This window comes from Babylonia areolata, chromosome 15 (genome assembly GCF_041734735.1).
Source record: "Babylonia areolata isolate BAREFJ2019XMU chromosome 15, ASM4173473v1, whole genome shotgun sequence".
Lineage (NCBI taxonomy): Eukaryota > Metazoa > Mollusca > Gastropoda > Neogastropoda > Buccinidae > Babylonia > Babylonia areolata.
The window spans coordinates 19,761,053-19,784,607 of NC_134890.1; the positions used below are offsets into that span (position 1 = coordinate 19,761,053).

A 23,555-nucleotide genomic window follows, 5' to 3' on the forward strand; every position below is an offset into this window, starting at 1 on the left:
CACGGTGCACAGAATATGATGAGAGCATAAAGAAAGAATGGACTCACAGGGTGCATTGAACATGAGGCCACGATTCAATGCACTCAAAAGGTGCGTAAAACATGACCAGGGCATGAGGACAGAATGGCCTCACAGGGTGCATTGAACATGAGGCCACGATTCAATGGATTCAAAAGATGCATAAAACATGACCAGGGCATGACGATAGAATTGACACACAGGGTACATAACACATGATGAGGGCATGATTCAATGGACTCACAGGGTGCATAGAACATGACCAGGGCATGATTCAATGGACTTACAGGGTGCATAGAACATGACCAGGGCATGATTCAATGGACTTACAGGTGCACAGAACATAACAAGTGCATGAAGACAGAATGGACTCACAAGGTGCATAGACCATGACAAGGGCATGATTCAATGGACTTACAGGGTGCATAGAACATGACCAGGGCATGATTCAATGGACTTACAGGTGCACAGAACATAACAAGTGCATGAAGACAGAATCGACTCACAAAGTGCACAGAACATGACAATTACATGAAGACAGAATGGACTCACAAGGTGCATAGACCATGACAAGGGCATGAAGATAGAATACTCACAAAGTGCACAGAACATGACATGGGCATAACTCAATGGACTCACAGGGTGCACAGAACAAGTGCATGAAGACAGAATCGACTCACAAGGTGCATAGACCATGACAAGTGCATGAAGACAGAATGGACTCACAGGGTGCATAACACACGATAAGGGCATGATTCAACAGACTCACAGGGTGCATAGAACATGACCAGGGCGTGCTTCCTCTTCTTCAGGGTGGGCCGGAAGTTTTCCTCGTTCAGGTGAACAATGTCGCTCTCCACCTCCTCCCAGCTGGGCTCAGGGGCTGGTGGGGGTGGTGGTTCCTTGGGACTGTCACCATCAACAGTGTCAGTCAATCAATTCACAGTGCCTACCAAGTAACCCAGAAGAAAACAGTAGAATGGCAAAGGTTCTACTAAGCAGGACGGACAAAAAAAAACAATCCGATAATGCATCCATGAAATAAAGCTGTAAGGTAAAGCAAAAAGCCTAGTTGCAATATGACTAAGTGAGGAGAATGACATTTTTCAATAACCCAAAAATGACTCTATTTAACACTGACAAAGAAAATGTATGCACTGTAATTTCAGCCTACAAGGTGCCCCTGTATAAAAGGCTCAACTCCTGAATTCAAACAAACAAGCAAAATCCTACAATAAGTGCAATCGACCAAATTAGCTACCCATGGTTGGAACAAAACTGGTATCACATGCTGTAAGCTATCTTGTAAATGCATGAACCAAATGGTGTGCAATGTAAACATGTATATGTAAATGTACAAGAGCGTATTCCCAATAATCAAATATACACTCGTATCTGGTAGTGTTTACAGAAAGCCATATAAATAACAAACATACATTACTGAAATGAAGACCATCAGTCTCACAAGGATTAGGATTCCCGAATTCTCAAAAAGCAAACAAACACAGAAACAAATAAACCAGTCAGATGAACACAAACAAAATGTACACAACTGCTTATCAGCAGAAATACTCACTCTTTCAAAAAGTCGATGATTTTGTCCTTCTCCCTTTCGTTGACATCAAAGGCAAACTCTCCATCTCTGATGGAAGTCAGAAAACACATTTTGTAACAAAAACAAATTATGTTATACATTTGCTGAAAGGTCAAATTAATGAAAGAAGTAATCTCTTGAGACTTGCAGTAATTCTCACCAGTTATCACCAGCATGCTTGTTTTGTGGGACTTTTCATAATGATATTTTCATGACTAATCAAATGCATTTTAAGGAAATTAATCCATAAAGAAAAAAACCGTAAGACAGTGTCATCGTATCAAAAGATGAAGGCACCATTCATTCAAAATCAACAGCCATTGGAATCTAGGCTGCTATCAATTGGAAGCTTTAACACCCTGTAATGGAAACATTCTAATAATTTCTGCATATTTCAAGAGAAAAAACAAATGCCCAAAACATTATACAATATTCATACTCTAAAGAGGCGCAGTGTACTATCAAAAATACACTTCAAACCAAAAATCATGACTCAACAAGTGCTGTCCACATGCACAAACTTTCAGGTCTGCACGCACATGTGGACAGGAAAATATAACAGAACCAGCTGCTTATGACAGGTGGAAAACATAATGCAGAAAGTATGTGTGTGTGCGAGCATGCATGCATAAGCACATGTGTGAGAAGGTAAAGAAGTATGTGTCCATGCACTCATTTTTATTTTTGTCCCCCCCCACCCCCCCTCCATTCTTTTTTTATTTAATAAATTTTTTGATAGATTATTAGACACTAGTAACTTGATCAAGCGAACTTCTGACTCATTCTCATTTGTTTTTGCAGGGGTGCGGTCAGACACTCACTTGAAGTATTTCAGTGTAGGGAATCCTTTGATGCTGTAGGTCTCAGCCAGTTTGCGGTGCTTGGTGGCATCCACCGCGGCCAGAACGCCGGCCACTTCCTGGTCTTTGATCAGCTGGGCAGCCTCCGTGTAGTCTGGCTTCATCTTTTTACAGTGACCACACCCTGGGTGGACAGTCAGCAGGTGTCACTATGATGATGATATGGATATTTACATAGTGCCCATCCTCAGTTGGTGACCAAGTTCTAAGCGCTTTACAAACACAGAGTCATTTGAATAACAGGCTGCCTACCTGGGTAGAGGCGACTGACAGCAGCTACTGGGCGCTCATCATTCTTTTCCTGTGTCATTCGATCAGGTTCCAGTCACACACACATATACACTAGACATCTAACATTTCACAGGTAAGACCATTTTGTTTATTTACCCTGCCATGCAGGCAGCCATACTCTGTTTTCAGGGGTGTGCATGCTGGGTATGTTCCTGTTTCCATATTCCACTGAACGCTGACATGGATTATAGGATCTTTAATATGCGTATTTGTTCTTCTATGTGCGTATGTACACATGAAGAAGGTTCAGGTACTAGCAGGTCTACACATATGCTGACTTGGGAAATCAGAAAAATCTCCACCCTTTATCCACCAGGTGCTGTCACCAAGATTCAAATCCAGGATCATCACATTGAAACTGAGTTCAACATTTTAACCACTTGGCTAATACGCCCGTCAGTAACGGTGATAAAGTTTTTTTGTATTGTCCAATAAGCATTATAACACCCTTCGGACTTCAGACTAGGGGGCGAGAAAAATACAAAACATACTTGTGAACAAATCTCATGTGAATTTGCATGATCATTTGAACTGCAGGCACAGACAAGTTCGCATGCATTCAATAAGCTAACAAATTCACTGACACAAGGTTACACTTACACAACGTCACAAACGCCAAGCTGCAACCAACCCTGTCCACTCTATTTCTCCCTCCTCCCTCCCCCTCCTCCACCCCCACTCTGCTTGATAAAATTATGTAAAGCTTGGTTTGCTCCCAATAAATGTATCACATTTCAGGAGAACATTCAAATGTAATTCAAATTACACATATTAAGTGTGTAATGTGGTTGAACTTGAAGATCACTTTATAAACAGCTGTGTCTAATACAATACTGCAAGGCAAAAACATCTGCATTCTGAAGTTCAAGTATACCTTTCTTTACTTGCTGAAGAATTGCTCTGTCAGATATATTCGTAAACTGTGTGCATGTATTTAGTGCAATGGAAATATGACAGGAATTCGCTGAAAGTATTGAAGAAATTTAGAGGGACTGCAGAATGAACAAGAAGCACTTTCGTATATGTAAATATGCATTCTGCATTATTGTTGCTACACTATCACAATGCTGAGTAGTTTAAAAATTGTTTGTATCTCTTCCTTGGGCCTGGAGGCCTGGAGATTAAAGTTTTCTTTTTGTTCCTCTTCTTCCATGTGTACAAACCCCTAGACCCTCCACCCCCCTCCATACATACAAAAGGCCGAAGGGTCCTTATTGAAACAAATTTCTAGTAAAGTTAATTGCTGTCACTGATGGTTTTGTTAGTAACAGTATGTCAGTATATGTGTGTGTGTGTGTGTCCGTGTGAATTTTGTGCATGCACATAAAAGGACGTAGAACACATGTACATGGATCTCGGGTTCCTGCATGCCCAGGGTCTACAACCATCCCTCTACCTTCGGCTTGCTTTGACTGGAAGGCCTGTAGAGAGGCCGAATCATCAAATGCATTTCAACAAACAGACCTCCTTGCAGACATATACACCAGAGGCTCATGATACAAAGCAACACAGGACTCACAGGGAGCATAGAACATGACGAGCACTGAGGGATGTTCCTTGACAAAGTCATCGAAGGTGTCGTCCTCCAAGTGGACCACCTCCGATGGCTCCTCTGCCCACTCTGCCTCCTTCTTGGGCTCCTCTGGGGGCTTGGGGCTGTGCACAAGGCAACACAACTGCTCGTAACAATGATGATTATTCATGATAATAATAATAATCATCATCATCATAATGATAATGTTACTACACAATTTTTGTGACATTCCCAGCAATGCTTTGTCATCATGATGATAATGTGTGGGAAGAACAAACTTTTTTCCCCAACTCTGGGCTCCCACTGAAGAAAAAACAACAAAACACCCTAATTTCTATGGGGATCCAGGAGCATGCCCCCCCCTGGACATTTTTCAAAATTTATACTAAAAATGGTGCAATCTGATGCAAATCCGAGCTCATATAAGAATTTTTTTTCTAAAATTACGCTTAAGTAACATACTTACCATGACCCAGTAGTGCAAACTCTGGCAGGGGTCTGACGTTCCTGTCTTGTGCAAACTACTATCCGCCTATGCGGAGAAAACTAAAGTAGCTACAGCCGATAACCTCCCGGAAGCAGGTAACCTCCCCTTTGCCCCCTGACTAGTTTACTGCCATTATCATAAATCTACAATTCATACACAGCACCTCCAATCTTACACCGACAGGGATGAAAAAGGCATTGATACATTCCAGCACTTCTCGGATTCGCATAAAAGTGGGATCTTTGCCTATTTCAAGCAAAACTTAGTGTTGACAGACAATAACATTTTGTGAAAAAAAGACAAAAAAAACATATATAAACTCCCTTCTCCCCTCTACCCCTACCTGAAACACACAGTAAATATATAGACTCGTGTCTTGTGTAAACGCAACATGTCAACCAAACAACAAGAGTCAGCAGACAATGGCACCTACTTGCCAAGCCAGGATACGATCCCATCTTTGCTGTGGTCTCCCCCATAACGATACTTCACCTTGCCCTTCCTGAAACGTCAAACAAAGACATGAGCTGGGACATCACTTCTGCAGGAAAACACACAAACATGACCCATCTCATGAGCGACGTGTGCACGCACTTATACGCTCACACGCAGAACAAAATTAAAATCTACCATCTCATGAGCGATGTATGCAACACATTTAAACCCTCACACACACTACATAACCAAAATCTAATATCATTTTCTAACAATTTACTTGCTACAAGATGACAATGATCACTGGATGCTCACAAATAAAATGGTTTAAATCTGCACTGGTAAAGTCAGGATCAAAGGAAATCAATTTATTTCCTCATTCAAACAAAAATGGAAAAGTTATGCTGCAACTGACTGACTGATTGATCTTTGTTGCTTGCAGTCACGTCGACCACAAAGTGCCATATCAGGGCTGAAAAGCCACAAATACCGATTCTATAGAACCTAGAAAAACAACCACACATACACACAAAACAAAAACAGAAAAATGGAAAAGAAAATCAGATTTGTCCATGTCAATTTCAAGTTTCAAGTTTTAATTATCCTTTCACTTCTACTGGGGTATGGAGGATTACTACAAAATAAACTTTTCATGCCCAGAACAAACACCAAATACACAACAATGTCACACATAAAAGTTAAGAAAACACAAATGTCTTTTAACTCCAAAAGTATAACTAGGCAACATTTGCAGATCTAATCATCTTACTTACAGCTAAAATGATTTTTTTGCCTCCTTTGAGCATATTACAAAAATTAAAAACCGATTTTGGAAACATATTTTTTAGGAACATATCTATTTCGTAACTGATCATAACTGGGACATTCACACACACACACACACACACACAGAGACACACACACACTCACACACACACACACTCAGTCACACACAGGACTTACTCAAAATAGTAGAGCGTGGGGAATCCGGTGATGTTGTAGAGTGCCCTCAGCCCCATCATGTGGGGTTTGTCTACGTCGATGCCCACCAGGTTGGCTCGACCCTTCACCTCACTGGCCGCCGCCGCAAAGTCCGGCTTCAGACGTTTGCAGTACCCACACCCTGCCATTCCAGATAATTTCATTTCATTTCATTGCTGATGCTTACATGGAGCCTACCTTTTGGTCAGAGGCCGAACTCGAAATGCTTTACAAACACAGTCATTTGCACAACAGCCTGCCTACTTGGGAAGACCCCAGTGACAGCTGCCTTTAGGAGCTCATCAATCGTGTCAGGCTTCAATTACAAGCACACATATCTGAGTGGATTTTTCGTCATAATTCTGCCATGGACAACCCTTTTGTTGCTGTTGATTCTTTAACATGTGCTTTGTGCATGCTTCAATCAGTACCTCCGTTTATCGCCTCATCCAAATGACATGTGTCCTGACCACTACTCAAGGTTTAGTGGATGGGGAGAAAATGCTGGGGAATGGGGGATTTGAACTTGTGCACTCAGATTTTCTCACTTCCTTGGTGGTCACACTACCACTAGGCCACCACTCTTCACCAGATACACGTCTCTTAAAAGATAAAAAATTCATTTCAAGCTTCATTCTAGTCTAGATGTGTCATGAAACTATTCATTTAGAACAATTCATTTCATAAACTCACCATACTCTCTTGATATGGATAACAGAAAATACTGATATGGAATGAACCATTTCCATCTTAGACAAGCAGTTCTCTTCTCAAATGAAGGAACCATTTCCAGCATATAAAACCATTTAATTGCTCAAACAAATGAACCATTTTCTGCATCTATCTATCTATCTATATAGGTATGTATATATAAACACTTCTCTTCTCAATCAACCAACCATTTCCAGCATATATTTGTATTTCTTTTTTATCACAACAGATTTCTCTGTGTGAAATTTGGGCTGCTCTCCCCAAGGAGAGCGCGTCACTATACTACAGCATCACCCATTTTTTTTGGTATTTTTTCCTGCGTGCAGTTTTATTTGTTTTTCCAATCGAAGTGGACTTTTCTTCAGAATTTTGCCAGGAACAACCCTTTTGTTGCTGTGGGTTCTTTTACGTGTGCTAAGTGATGCTGCGCACGGGACCTCGGTTTATTGTCTCATCTGAATGACTAGTGCCCAGACCACCACAAGGTCTGGTGGAGGGGGAGAAAATATCGGCGGCTGAGCCGTGATTCAAACCAGCGCACTCAGATTCTCTCGCTTCCAAGGCGGACCCATTACCTCTAGGCCATCACTCCACATGTATATATAAATGCTTCTCAAATCAATGAATCATTTCCAGCACATGCAAACAATTCTCTTCTTCACGTTTGGCTTTGCCATGGTCACAGACCTCAATGAGTAACACCACCATCAAGTAAGTTTCAGTTTCTCAAGAAGCCATCACTGCGTTCAGACAAATCCATACATGCTACACCATACCTGCTAGGCAATGTGCCGAATAGCAGCATAACCCAACATGCTAGTTGGGCCTTGAGCGCATGCATATATACGTATTCCCATCATAGTGGATTTCTTCTACAGAATTTGGCTAGAGGACAACACTTTTGTTGCCATGGGTTCTTTTTCAGGGCGCCAAGTGTATGCTGCAAATATGACCTCTATTTGTTATGCCATCTGAATGACAAGACACTCAGATTTATTTTCCAGTCAAACTTCAGAGAAAGGGCAACAAGGAGGTGGGGGTGGGGGGGGGGGGGAATCACACCCAGACGATCACAGACACTGTATTAGCAGATACATGTCTTAACCATTCTGCCACCTTCATCCTAATAAATAACCTCTAGCTGGGTCACGGTTAAGTATGTGTAATTAAATAACCTCTTGACTAGCAACATTTCTGGAGGTCAGCTGTATTTCAAATGTTGAAGAAAAAAAAAAAGCTGTGTCATTACTATGTACACGAAAACTACTGTAGCTTCTATATTTGTGGGAAGTTACGCATGAAATGAAATACACGCTGGTTCATGATGGTAAGTTCTACTTTCACATGGAAATAAAAGAGACCAGCTCTGTGATTTGTTGAGCATTTATTAAAATTATTACTTGCTTACTTATAACCCTTGTACACATCCGTAGTAACGTTCACCATATAAATGATTGCAGAGTCCAAGAGAACAGGACAGTGCCAGATCTAGCAGGTGTGTGTGCTGTGTATGTACTCACATGGTGCATAGAACATGACCAGAGCGGCTGACTTATCCTTCTTCAGCAGTTTGGTCAGACCCTGAAGACAGAGGACAGTGCAAAGTTAATTACAATAATACTACTTATCATCATAATAACGATGTGAATCAATACAGCACATTCTCTAAATAGGGCCCTGGGCGGCTTACAAAAACAGGTAAACAGACACACACACACATAAACACACAGAAGAACACATACACACACACAACCAAGCACAAACACACACACAAGCACACACATACGCGTGTTCCTCCCCCACCTCTCACATACTCACACACACACAAATGCACACACAACAACATGAAATGAGAACAAACACACACAAAATACTTTATATAAAAGTAATGAAAATTTAAATCGCTTTATTTTCTGGGATGAAATGGTACTTCAGTGTTTGCAAATGTACTGGAAATAACCACCAAAAACGATTGGAAATAACAACCAAAACGATTATGTTGTTTCCTTCCACTATCATATACAAATGAATTATTTATTGGACACTGCCTAACCTGGCCACCAGCCTATATATTCGTTTGCAATGTCTCCATCCACAACTTTCCACACCATTTCTTTGGTTACAATCTCTCCATCCACAACTTTCCACATATTTTTTTTTGTTTCCAGTCTCTCCATCCATAACTTTCCACATCAATTCTTTGTTTGCAATCTCTCTCCATCCACAACTTTCCACATCAATTCTTTGCAATCTCTCTCCATCCACAACTTTCCACATCATTTCTTTGCAATCTCTCTCCATCCACAACTTTCCACATCATTTCTTTGTTTGAAATCTCTTCATCCACAACTTTCCACATCAATTCTTTGTTTGAAATCTCTCCATCCACAACTTTCCACATCAATTCTTTGTTTGCAATCTCCTCATCCACAACTTTCCACATCAATTCTTTGTTTGCTATCTCCTCATCCACAACTTTCCACATCTTTTTTTTTTCTTTGCAGTCTTTCCATCCACAACTTTCTACAACAATTCTTTGCAATCTCTCTCCATCCATAACTTTCCACATCAATTCTTTGTTTACAATCTCTCCATTCAAAACTTTCCAGTATTTTCTTTGTTTGCAATCTTTCCATCCATAATTTTCTACGTAATCGTGGGTTTTTTTTTAGCCAAAACTATCTCTCCATCCACAAGTTTCCATACCATTTCTCTGTTTCCAATCTCTCCATCCACACCTTTCCAAACCATTTCTCTGTTTCCAATCTCTCATCCACAACCTACCACATCATTTCTTTGTTTGCAATCTTTCCATCCATAGTTTTCTTCATAATGTTTTTCTCAACCAAAACTATCTCACCAAATATCTACTCTTTACCTCAGAAACTCAGTGATTGCTACACCAAAGATGCTTTTTGACTTTGGCGATAGTATCGTACTATTTCTTTGTCACAACTGAGTTCTCAGTGTGAAATTCAGGCTGCTCTCCCCTGGGAGAGTGCATCGCTACAGTGACAGTACCGCCCACATAATAACTAAAAAAAAAAAAAAAAAAAAAAAAAAAAAAAAAAAAAAAAAAAAAACTGCCTGAAAGTATTTTTCTTACAAAAGTGGATTTGTCTGCATAATTTGACACGGATAACTCTTTGATCAATCACAAAGCTTTTAAAAGCTGCTTGCTTCCAACTGCACTTTGCAACTGCAACTCTTTCTTCAAAAGCATGTCTACAACTGCAAACTTTTAGTAAAAACTTCAAAACAAATGGTTAGTAAATTTGAAAAATCACAAAAAAAGGCTATAAATCAGAAGTAAATCAAATTTTCCACAAAATTTCTTAAGTGCATGTAGACTGATTTGCAGGCATCAATCTGTGTGCTAGTCATTTAGTGATTGACCACAATGGTCACTATAAATATTCATCTGCAAAATAGCAGTTATGTTATGAATTGAGGCCCCAAAGTTGGCAAAATGAGTAAGGACAGATGTAATTTGTGCTAAACCATCGGAAACTGGCCAAGTGACTCTCTGATGACCAAACCACAGTTCTCCCTATGGAATCAAGGTCATGCAGGTACACTGGATATTCGGACAATATTTGTGGAACTAAGCAATAGTAAGAAAAAGAAGGAATATGTTAAAATTTTATGACTTGAATTACAAGTAAGATTTTCGTGAAATTTCATACAAATATTTAGATATGTACACGCAATGCTCTACAGCATGTCAGACTGTGCCTGGTCATCTTGCCAGCTGACCGGAGGTCAGGTACCTATATGTACCTATGCAAATACAGGTATGTAACTAAATTAGTTCAGAAAGGAGAAAGAAAACAATAGTGAAAGAGTACAAGGCACTATGGAAGATAGTAAGATGACCAGGAACAATTATCATGACCATATGATGGCTCTGCTGCTGACCACTGGGTGTGAAAGGTCACTGAAATTTCAATGAATATTTTGGGTCGGGCAAGAGTGAGCTGAAAGAGGTGTTATCAAAAAACAAAACACAAAAACAACAACAAAAACTATCACTCATTTTGCCATAAAAATTGGCAGGAATATATAAACTTGATAAAACTTGTTTTTTTGTTGTCATTTCTTCTGACTGACCACTACCTCCAGTCACATGATTTTACCTGAAAAACGCACAGGCGCCTACTTGATCTGAAGAAAAACAGACAAAACTGTCACAAATAAAGGTGAAATACCCCACTCACCCCACTTGCAGAAAGTCTCTGGGAGGGGTGTGTGGGGTATTCAAGAAATCCAAGGAACAGATCACATTGGTGAGTACTCCAAGGGCACACACACACACACACACACACACACACACACACACAGAGTATGATCCATGCGAATTTGACTTTCTGCTTTCACTAGCACAATCAGAACGTGCAGAGTCAGCATTAGCCATTTTCCAAGTTTGTTGATACAAAACAATGTCAGAAATAAATTCTCTCTACTTGCAAATGCCACTTTGTATTTTATGACAACCGCTTTTGGAATCTTTCATGCCACTCGACTGAGTAGACCCGATAATTAATGAAATGCACATGCTGCAATACTCTTGTCGATTCCAACCCCAGCGGGCTAGGGGCCCCCAAAATAAACAAAATACAAAATTATGCAAAACAGGCATGCATGCAAAACCAAAAAAAAGGCCGGTGGGCAATTCACACATCCCAGGCACAAAAAATCAATTGCATAGTAAGAGAATGCCCAATCATCGTGTCCAGAGAGACAAAATGTATTCAAGACTTTCCAGAAAAAAATGTGCATGAAATAATGAGCAGACCAGCAAGACAGAAAGAAAGAAAGAGACAGCAGAAAGAAAAGGACAAGAAAAGAAAAGAAAAAAGCAACCTGACTGAAAGCAGTAAAATGAGAGGAAATTCAACCACAGCGTTTCCAGAAGGTTAGGTGGGATATGATATCTGCTAAGTGCTATAGTTCCAGTCAGGCACAGGAAAGTAAATACAGCGAGCAACAAATCTCACATCCTCTGTGTCGATGTGGACGACGTCGGTGGCAGTTGGATCCTCATCCCATGGAATGTCTCCAGTCGGATCCATCAGGAAGTTCACCATGGACTGAAACATGGGCAGTCAGCTGTGACGACTTCTTTGTTCATGGGCTGCAACTCCCATGTTCAACTGTATGTACATGAGTGGGCTTTTACACGTATGACCGTTTTTATCTCACCATTGCATGCAGCCATACTCCATTTTCAGGGGTGTGCATGCTGGGTATGTTCTTGTTTCCATAAACCACTGAACGTTGACATGGATTACAGTAACTCTAACAAGCGTATTTGATCTTCTGTTTGTGCATGCACACGGAGGGTGTTCAGGCACTAGCAGGTCTGCACATATGCTGACCTGGGAGATCGGAAAAATCTTCACCATTTTTCCACCAGGTGCCATTACCGAGATTCGAACCCGGGACCCTCAGACTGAAAGTCCAATGCTTTAACCACTCGGCTATTGCGCCTGTCTCAGCTGTGACAATGAATACAAACTTTTGTGCATCTCTTTCTCTGTTTCAGTTTCAGCAGCTCAAGGAGGTGTCACTACGTTCAGACAAATCCATATACGCTACACCACATCTGCCAAGCAGATGCCTGACCAACAGCGTAACCCAACATGTTTAGTCAGGCCTTGAGAAAAAAAAAAGAAAAAAAAAAGGATAAATACATAAAAAACGAACTACTACTACTAATAATAATATGTATAAGGTGCAAAAACTTGATGAAGTCAACTATGAGTGTACAAAAAAAAAAAAGAAAAAAAAAAAGAAGTCAACTTCAAGTTGACTAGACAGTTCACCGCCATATGTGACTGAAGTCACAGTGAGGGGTCAGTTTAAACGGACTGTTTTTTATGTTGCAGCAAAGCGTGACAGCTGAAGCCAACTTTCCTGCGCAACAGGAAATTGACTCACTTCCCATCTGACTGAGTTTGAGGTGAACAAGTTCATAGTGTTGTTTTGACATGAACTGTATCATGTGACTGAGATCAACAAGTCTGATATATATATATATATATATATATATATATGTCTCCAATCTGTCAATACTATTTTGTCAAAATCAATACATATCCAATGAAAACAAAGTTGTTCTTGTGCTTTTTCCACTTCACATAATGCATGCAAATATTGCTTGTATTGATATGTTTAACATCTTTGATGCATCTAAAGTAGGAAGAGGTAACAATATTGTTTGTTCTCTTTCCATGTTTCTGTCAGTCTGTTTCTCTCTCTCAATTGTTTGCCTGTAAAAAGCTCTTGAACGAAACCCCCCAAACCCCAAACACAATGGTTTATGGCGAGACTGGTCGGTACTCACTATTCATAGTTGCACTTTGCGAGCACTGTGATACTGGTTCTCATTGCAAATGATGGATCTCACTTAAATTCCCAAACAAGCACATCTCGCTTCTTTAAATCAAATGAATGAAAATACTAGTGGCAGAAGCCAAACCTTTAACTGGGCCTCTTGTATTAAAAAAAATGCCTAGACAGATACTGATTTTCTGAAGTTAGGTTAACAGGGCGGAGTCGCAGATATACAAGCTTTTATATGAATTTTCAGGCAGAGAATGGAGGACTGTTTTCAACAGGACTGATCCGGTAAATTGAATTCCAGTGATCATTTTGAAACAGATCGCTCATTAAATCACTGTTACAGCCAGAACCTTACTAAACACAGTCAACAATACACAAGCTCAAGGTAAACTTTGTAAAGTTTAGACTTGGTATAAATGATCTGAAAAATAATATATGAGATTGTGATAATGTAAAGACAGTCCTTTCTGTGATCAAAAAGAAAATGAATTTCATTTTCTGCTTCATTGTGATGTCTAGAGACCATTCAGAGAGAAATATATTTTAAAATATAGGCAGTTTAGTAGAGATCGTCATGTAGAATTGGCACAATCATTAAAAAATGAAGATGTGGATTTAAGTAGAGATGTTGCTATGTACATATTCTATGCGTTCAAGGGAAGGGAAGAACTTGAAGCAGGATTTTAAGTTCGGACAAATAACCCATATTTTCATTTCAACAAATGTGTTGTGCTTAAACTTTTGGATTATATACCCATTGTCTTTTCTTTTTTGCGATCATGTGTGTGCATGCACACATCAAATGTTTACAGGCCGGTGGTCTAACATTAACTTCTTTGAGTCCTTGAGCCTCTCTTTCTTCTCCAACCCTCTTTTTATTTTTTTCTCTTCTTCTTCTGTGTATGTAAAACTGTGTGTGTGATTTCCTCTTGTTACTCATTTTATTTCAGTATTTTTTCTCTCAATTATCACCAAAAAAAAAAAAAAAATCACATGCCAGAAATATGATTTATAATATGACATATGTGAATATTTATTGTGACAAAATAATAAACACAGATAGTTCATCATCATCATTCATGTCACGGCCACAATGAACTCATTTCCTCTGTACCACTGTGGGTGGTTCATACAAGCACAGGATGCCAAAGGGTAAGCACTGTATAAATATGCATTATTATAAAGGTATGTAGTAGAAAAACAACTTGAACAGCCGATAATAAAAACCCAATACCGAATTTTCTTTTTTAACATACGGCAATATTTTCCCAAAATTTCTGACAAGGTTGCCTTAACAATCTTGAGCATGTTATCTGGGGTAAAATCAGTTTTGGTAACCTGTAGTAATGTAACAACAGATGGAGAATGACCGCAACAGATGGAGAAGCACTCTCAAGAATCAGCTACGGATTGGTGAGGACAAACTGTCAGCTGCTGCAGCAGAAAAGCAAGCTCACAGAAAAGGGACGGCAGCCGACAGACCAGCATCAGCTTACACATGTGACCGCTGCGACAGAGACTGTCTCTCTCGCATCGGTCTCTACAGTCACAGGCGACGCTGCTTGGTCCAAGCAGACAGCCCAATTAGACATTAGGTCGGGTATACTCTATCCATGGTCAGCCATGACCGAAGGAGGCCTACTACTACTACTACTACTAGTAATGTAACAAATATACATGTCTAAAATCAGGTCATTGTATACTCAAAGTAAACAAATGCAATACACATCACCAGTTTTAGAATAAGTGGATACTCTTTTTTCTATTTTATCAAGAGCTTCTACTACTATCACTACACTTATGCACACTACTATCACCACACACACACACACCAATATGCATACTTATTTATGTATATGCATGAACACACAGACACACACATAATGACTTACATCCACACACCACAGCTACAAATACAAGACCATTGCATACTAATATAAGTAAGAAAAGAAAAATATAAATCTCACTACCTTCACAGCCAATTTTCTGTCATAATTTTTGTTGAATTCACCGTCTCTGCAGACAAAAGGTAACACATGTTACATGATAAAAAAATAAACAACAAAATGTTTTGTATTTCAATATTCATATTAATTAGTGGAGTGATGGCCTAGAGGTAACGCGTCCGCCTAGGAAGCGAGAGAATCTGAGCGCGCTGGTTCGAATCACGGCTCAGCCGCTGATATTTTCTCCCCCTCCACTAGACCTTGAGTGGTGGTCTGGACATGTAAAAGAACCCACGACAACAAAAGGGTTGTTCCTGACAAAATTCTGTAGAAAAATCCATGTCAGTAGGAAAAACAAATAAAACTGCACGCAAGAAAAATACAGAAAAATGGGTGGCGCTGTAGTATAGCGACGCGCTCTCCCTGGGGAGAGCAGCCCGAATTTCACACAGAGAAATCTGCTGTGATAAAAAGAAATACAAAATTTTTGTGTACAGCTGTTCGGTTACTGTTATCATTATAACTCTTAAATCATGATTACCATCACCATTATTGTAAGCACTTATTATTCTTCAATACAGAAAATAAACAAACACTTATTACTGTTATGGTTAACAACTATCAGCTGTTTCTTTTTCTCACCTGTACCTTCAATGGGGATTACGTACTCAGATACTAAATATGTATCAACTTCACAGTAGAAGAATTTCATCTATCTGCCACACACTTCATGTAAATATTCACAGTCAGTTTACAACTGAAATATATTGCTATTTGTTTGTAATGAGCAAATTTTTAAATCAAACACATGAACCTACTTTGCAAAGAGACAAAACAAACAAAAATAGCAAGCACATATACACACTCAAATATGTTAATGCCATGCATGTACACACGTACACACACACACGCAACCACACACACACGCACAATCATAACATTTGCATTCATACAGGTTGTGTTCATGTTTGCATGCACACACAGATGAAGCTGTTAACTTATGTACACCCCCCTAATGTATGCATCATGCACACACGCATGCATGCACACATGCAAGTACACAAACACACACACAAATCTTATCAGGAATGTACACACACACAAATACACAAAGGTTTACTCACTTGTAGTGCTTCAGCTCAAATGTTGTTGTGTATACCTTGAGCTTTTTGCACAATTTTTTATCATCTCTGCAAAAAAAAGAACAATTTTTTATAAATTTTTTTTCTTGGAAAAAGAAAAGAAAAAAAAAGAAAAAGAAAAAAAAAGAGACACACAGCTTAACTGTTGTTCACATGTGTGATTGTGTGTATGCAGGCATGCTTGCATTTGGTCCAGAAAATTCTACTGACAAGAATATTTGCCTGACAACAAGAAGCAACCAATTCTCTCAGTGTCAACATAATGAAAAGACTAGCTGTTAACAGAAACAACAGAAAAGCGATGCGTTCAGACACTTCAGGGACAGCACAAGGGTCCACTAGGGTGTGATGGTTGAATGGTTTGAGTGCTGGATTCTAAACCAAGTTTCCCCGAGTTCAGTCCCCGATTCCAGCGAACCTGGTGCATTAAGGGTGGATATTTTTCAAATCCCCTAGGTCAACAATAGACCTACTAGTGCCTGAACCCCCTTCATGTGTACATACAGATCAAATATGGATGTTAAAGATCCATGTCAGCGCTGCGTAGGTCATAGAAATGAGTCATAGAAATGAGAACATACCAAGCATGCACAACCCCCAAAAATGGAGTGTGACTGCCTACATGACAAAATAAAAAAAGAAATGATAAGTAAAAGGTTGAATGTGTGTGTGTGTGTGTGTGTGTGTGTGTGTGTGTGTGTGTGTGTGTGTGTGTGTGACAGAAGCCTGAGTAAATAATGCTGGAAATGAATGATCAGCACCAGGTGCTAGACAGGCGCTATTTAAGTATCAACAGATATGAATATATAAGTATCAATAATAATAACAATAATAACCTACCCACAGTTGACATAGGCCATGGTGGCCTTCCCTCTCATCTCTTCTGCCACTTCATTAAACAAGGCAAGAGACTTGGATGCTGCTTTCTCTGCAACACAACACAGTAAAAGAAAAAGGTAAAAGGTCCCAAAGCCTTTAATGACCATCAAGGCCTTGAATTCATGTCTAGGGATTGGCACAGGCAGGCAGACTGTCCAAATAATTGTTCAAAATGGCAAAGTAAGTAATACCTTATCCGCAAATCAAAACAAAGCAATACTAGTGCAACACAATGACAAAACCAACCTGACTGGGTGAAGATCACAAGTAGGTTGGTCCGTGTCCGTAACAGCTTCTTGAAGTCCTTGAAATCATCGACACGGATGATCAAATCTTTCTTGTTCTGCTTGGCCCCAAACCGGAAAGGAATCACACACTGTAACAAAAATAAATAATAAACATAAATAATAAAGCAAACACAAACATACACATTCCAACACACACACACACACACACACACACACACACAGAGAGTGCATACACACAATATGCACAGTGCATCTACACACATACATACACACACATACACAGAGTGCATCTACACACATACACATGCACACACACACATACATACATACAAACAGACATGTACACAAACATACACATTCCTACACACACACACACACACACACAAAGGGACACACACACACACACACACAAACGTCAGTGATTTTCACTTCAGCAGCTAATCTAGTCCTCTTTCTGACTGTATTGATCAACGAAAGGATGGTCGGGCAATAAACTTCAATGCAGACTGATCACACTTCTCTCTTCCCCTTTTCACTTTAACACTGCCACCCCCTACCCACCCCCAGCCCTGGGGAAAATGACACAGTGGAGTTTCAGTGAGACATGTCGTAGTCTAGAAATAAAACATGCCTTTTATTTTACCCTCTCAGGTGAGTGACTTGTGTGCAGAGCACGTCATCAAAGGTGTGTTTTAATTATCTTTGGCCCTGAATATTTCATCACACAGGCCAGTAGCATGTCGCTGTTCTACTTCTAGTGTTCAAGATTCAGTTTTTCAGCTCTGGAAGTTTATAACCTTTTAATTTTATTTAAAAAATGAGCCCCTGTGAGACAATTAACAGGAAAAAAAATCACGGAAAGGAAGGAAAAAACAAAATAATCAACAGACAAGGTAGTGAAAAATATGGGAATCATAAATGAAAAATCAAAGGAGGTTCTACAATCAAGAGAACACTATGTGGTGCCAGTGGTGTCTGGAATATGCTGCCAAGTCCGACTTGCATTTCTTGCAGACTGAACAGTCTTTCAAATGTGATTCTGCAAACTTGCACAAATAAAGCGCATTTTGCATTACAACTGTGGAAAGACAATGCACAAAAAAAAATGTATAACAGAAGACAGCCTGGGTGGAAAAGGACTAAAGATGCTTCATGCCAGTGTAACATCATTTGTTCTATATTTACTAATTTAGTTTCCTCTAATATCTATACTCCTTATACAATGTCTTAATCAAGTTAATGGATTATGTTGGCTGATTGGCCATTGTACTGCCGGTACTTATTTCAATTAAGTGTCTCCTTATAGTTTACTTGGAAGAGGGATGTGGGGAGGTCAAGCACAGATTTTTACTTGTGTCCAGGACAACAAAAAATTATCTGGGAATTTCTAGCCCTGGTGTGTGTGTGTGTGTGTGTGTGTGTGTGTGTTGGTTGGTCATTAACAGGTTCAGTGCCTCCAAGACATCCACTGACAACCTGCATCAATTCCTGATTTTTTCCTTCACTGGAGTTTGGTCCAATGAACACAAACAGACCCTGAATGGGTCTGGATTATAAACATGCTATCTAAATAAGCAAACCTCTGGTGGAGGACCCCTTTCTTCTCAATGATGTTTTGCTAACTGATTTACATCAAGCGTGCGTGAAAAGTGGATTTGCGTTATTTGCAAAATGGGCATCAGAAACTTTGTCCAGCAAAGATAGTGGTCCCTGTCAACAGGTTTACACAACTTTGCGTGCTGTGTAGTTGATTATGTGAGATGTATCTACCTTGTCTGATGAGTGGTTTTAACTCAAAGGTGACAACAACAGTGATGAAAGTGAAGAAAGAATAAACAAATTTGTTGTTAATCTATATATAAGAGTCTGTATTTCCTTATGGATGCTTAAAGCCTGAACCGGACTATAAATGGCGGGCGATTTGAATCAAGCCAGTTTCTCACCAGAGTCTGACACTGTGACGTCGGTGAAGGTTTATTCAAAATAAAAGCCTAATAAAGCTACGGTTTGGCTTCATTTATGGCAGAGAGCGAGATTTGCCTAGCAGCTTCCAATCTAGACCTGAATTGACTTTGGAAAGTACAAAATGTGTCAGCTACACGTAATACAAAATTTGAATGCAGAGAAAAGGGGCGCAACCGAAACCTTGCTCTCGGGAGTTAAGACTTTAAGTATTTGTTCATTTGTTTATGTTGATCTTTGTGCAAGCATTTCATATTTTTAATGTTGTTTGAACATAGCCAAAGCATACTTGTCAATATCATTCTTGTACAGACAGAGAAGTTGAATGTGATTTAGAACTCTGTTCTTTGTTCTACTTGGTAATTAAAAACCCACAGAATTGCAAAAAAAAGTTCAGCAGTACTAACTGATTTATTAGATCTGAGGTAGAATGATTTCTCTATTTTAAAATTTGGTACTGTACGGGTCAAGCCTGCTTTATTCTTTCTAACAAACTTGCCAAGCTTATCAAAAGATTGGATGAAACATGGACAAGGTATATGGAAATCAGTTTCAAAAAGGCCAATTTGATGGCTAGCCACAACATTGCCATCACTGCTGATACAACTGTCCATGGCCTGAAGCAATGAATTTTGAACAGTTCACTTTCATGGGGGTCAACATCAGCAAAAAAAGATACAAACCAGAAACTCTCTCACAGGGTAGCAAAGACAACAGTATACTGTCCAGAAGAAAACATGCATGGAAGGACAACATCTCTATGAAACACAAGATCAAGCTCAAACATGCACTGGCATATTCCATCTTCCTGTCACTAGTGAGACAAAGAACCTAATGGCAATTTGGAAATAAGATTTCAGACCACGGAAATGAGACTTTATCACAAAACACTAAACTTCAGACACACTGATTGTATTACCAATGAAAAAACTGCACCAAACCATCGGCTATTATCAAACAGCACATTACATCATATGGAGATTTGTTGACAGCTAGGAAAACTATGCTGGTATGGCCACGTAACAAGATCCTATGGCTTTGATAAAACAATACTCCATGGAACTGTTGAGGGAAGGAGATAGAGGGGAAGACAGAAAAATTGATGGATGCGTGTGAATGATTGGATGTGTGTGTGTGTGTGTGTGTGTGTGTGTGTGTGTGCGTGTGTATTTGTGTTTGTGTTTGTGTGTGTGTGTGCATGTGTGAGTGAGACATGTAAGACATGGCTTGCTTATATGTTTGTGTGCTGGTGGGCTGTATTGTGTTCATGCTGGGCATCTGTAAGATAACATATCTATGCATTTGTGTCTGTGTGTGCATGTGTGTGTGTGTGTGTGTGGGCGGGGGGGTGACTGTGTTTGAGAGAGAGGGGGGTGAGAGAAAGAAAGAGTGTGTGTGTGAGAGGGAGAATGTGTGATGTCCCTTATGAGACATAAGTGTGACAGCTGTTGTGCAAATATACTCAAGTGCCCTATTGATTATACCTTGTGGAATTTACTGTGTGTGTGTGTGTGTGTGTGTGTGTGAATATGAGTGAGTGAGTGAGTGAGTGAGTGAGTGTGTGTGTGTGTGACAGTCTGTGTGAGGGTGTCTCTGTGTGTGGATAGTGGTAGTTGGGTGTGAGTCAAGCTGTACTAATGTATACATGCCTATGCCTTGTGTTTGTGGGATTAGCATGTTTGCATATTTGTGTGCTTTTAAATGTTGTTGTTGTGTGTGCATCTCTGTATTTGAGTGTGTATTTGTTTCTTTGTGTGTGCATGTGTGTGTGCGTGCGTGTGTGTGTGTGTGTGCGCGCGCGTGCGCATGTTTGCATGTGCATACATGCATGGGTGTGCTCACATTCACTGAATGTGGCCCATTTGATTCTAACATTATCTTAACAATATATACCTTCTATTCATCTTTCATTTTTAGTTTAACTTAATCTATTTTATTTTTGTTTATTTCATCTGTTTACGGTAATCTTTGCCCATCATAAAATGTACACAAATCTTCAGTTCTGTTTATTTCTGTTTACTCTTTCTTGGACAACAGTGCTTTAAACAAATAAATGTAACAACCAGAAATCTGCCGTACACGTGGTCAAAGCGCCGACTATTGTCTGCTTACTGTACACGTGGTACGTTTTTGATAAGACCGCCCCGCTGTGTCATCTGCAACTTTCACACGTACTGTCCCGTAGCGTCGTCTGCTATGAGTATGGCATAAAACGATACATTGTCTTACAGACATAACCGTTTCTTCTTCACCTGATTTTACTAACACTGCGAGAAGGTAATCGTCTAATTACAACCGCTTTCATCAGATGACGACGCCAGAATCCCAACTTTCGGCTTGTCGACTACTTCTGATAGTTGTTTTGACTGCAGTAAAAGAACACGTATACTTCTTTCAAGTTGACTAGTTTTGTGTTCAAGCGTAACACATTCCTATGTTTTCTTGCACCTCAAGCTTGTAGATACATGTGCATATATTTCTAAAAACACTAACGTTAATTACCAAATTTAAAGCAATAATTAATGTGCATACTTTTAACATACCAGCAAAATGAAACTTGCGAACAGGAGAGCTTTCCACAGGAGCGCCATGATCCTGCCGCTTGATTCCGTCAGTATCGGAAGATGAGTTGATCAATTCAATGCGCATGCGCAACAACATGTCTTCCTGTTTGTTCCCACGGTGATGAAAGGGTCGTCTGCTTTGCTGGCGAGACGAAGAGGAACGTGACGTGGCGATCTGTTGTTTTTTGTTTTTTTTGTACACACACACGCACGCAGGCACGCACACACACACACACACACAAACACACACACACACACACACACACTTATATAAAAACAGTATACAGATCGACTACAACTATACCTACCACTACTACGACTACTACTACTACTAAAAACACTGAGAAGAATAATGACACCTATATAAATTTGTTTCTTAACTTTCCTTGTCTGTTTTTCTTTCTGTCCGTCCGCACATCAACGACACTGGCAGGCTGCGTTTTCATGTTATTTTCTACAGAAACAATCAACTGACAGCAACACTGAGACTGAGAGGGAAATATAAGACAGCTACTGGCAATATCAGTCTTCAAAGCCTTTGTCCACCGTTAAAAAGGACTGTCATGTTTATCGCTGATCCAGTTCTTCTGCTGATCAGTCGCCTTTGTGTTTTTTTGGGGGGGTTTTGTTGTTTGGTTTTGTTGTTGTTTGTTGTTGTTGTTTTTTGTTTGTTTTTGTTTTTTGTTTGTTTAGTTTTTCTTGTCTAAGAAGTCAGATCACTGACTGGCGCACGCGCGCGCATGTATGTGTGTGTGTGCGTGCGTGTGTCACGTGACAGTGTGTGTGTGTGTGTGTGTGTGTGTGTGTGTGTGTGTGTGTGTCACGTGACACGTTCGTTTATTTATATATAGTCTGTTCATCTAAGATGATGATTTTTGTCTGTCTGAAAACACATCTTTTCCAACAATAGTAATTTTCCAGTGCTGGTCTTGGTATGTATAATCTGGTTCCAAATGCATGCTTTATTGTGGAAAAGCCCGGGTGCTTGCGAGTGTCCGTGCATTCGCGTGTGTGTGCGTGACTGAATGCGTGTTGCAGGGATGTGTGTGTGTGTTTTTTTTTTTTTTTTTTTTTTTTTTAAGGGCGTCATGGGTGGGTGGTTGGTTTCCAATGTTCAGTTCCACAAGCGTATTCTGGCACGTGTGTGGGGGTGGGGGTAGAGGGTTGGAGTGGGGATGGGGGGAAGGGGGAGGTGGGAGGGGGTGCTCCGAAATGAAAAGCGCTTTGAGCAGAATTTCTGGAAAAACGCGCAATGCAAATGTCTGTTATTATTATTTTCATTATTATTATTATTATTATTATTATTATTATTGTTGTTGTTGTTGTTGTTATCATCATTGTTATTGTTGTTGTTGTTAGTTCTGTCTTGACATCAGGCAGAACTATGTTCCTAAAACCGTGCAGTATATTCCTCAGCATGATGACGTTTCCTGCCCAAACACTGACGAAGAAACTTCAGCTTTTTTGACAGGAAGGGAAACTTACAGACATGTTTAACGGTTTTGAGATAGTTCGGTTCAAGGGGATTTTTGGGGTGGTTGTGGAGGGTGGTGGTAGA

The 23,555-nt window shown here is 39.8% G+C and overlaps 1 protein-coding gene across 1 annotated transcript in view; it reads right to left on the bottom strand.

The window, feature by feature from the left end:
* Nucleotides 1–22,048, bottom strand: part of LOC143290471 (protein disulfide-isomerase A5-like) — a 40,643-nt gene extending 18,595 nt beyond the window's left edge. The window contains exons 1-13 of the mRNA XM_076599955.1: nucleotides 21,977–22,048; nucleotides 17,470–17,599; nucleotides 17,185–17,272; nucleotides 16,327–16,392; nucleotides 15,227–15,272; nucleotides 11,909–12,001; nucleotides 8,432–8,492; nucleotides 6,183–6,342; nucleotides 5,218–5,286; nucleotides 4,283–4,419; nucleotides 2,434–2,596; nucleotides 1,595–1,660; nucleotides 788–927 (exon numbers count right to left, since the gene is read on the bottom strand). Coding sequence (XP_076456070.1) covers nucleotides 788–927; nucleotides 1,595–1,660; nucleotides 2,434–2,596; nucleotides 4,283–4,419; nucleotides 5,218–5,286; nucleotides 6,183–6,342; nucleotides 8,432–8,492; nucleotides 11,909–12,001; nucleotides 15,227–15,272; nucleotides 16,327–16,392; nucleotides 17,185–17,272; nucleotides 17,470–17,599; nucleotides 21,977–22,024 — 1,267 coding nt within the window. The 5' untranslated portion in view covers nucleotides 22,025–22,048. The remainder of the gene's footprint in view (nucleotides 1–787; nucleotides 928–1,594; nucleotides 1,661–2,433; nucleotides 2,597–4,282; nucleotides 4,420–5,217; nucleotides 5,287–6,182; nucleotides 6,343–8,431; nucleotides 8,493–11,908; nucleotides 12,002–15,226; nucleotides 15,273–16,326; nucleotides 16,393–17,184; nucleotides 17,273–17,469; nucleotides 17,600–21,976) is intronic.
* Between the last annotated feature and the right edge of the window lie 1,507 nt (nucleotides 22,049–23,555).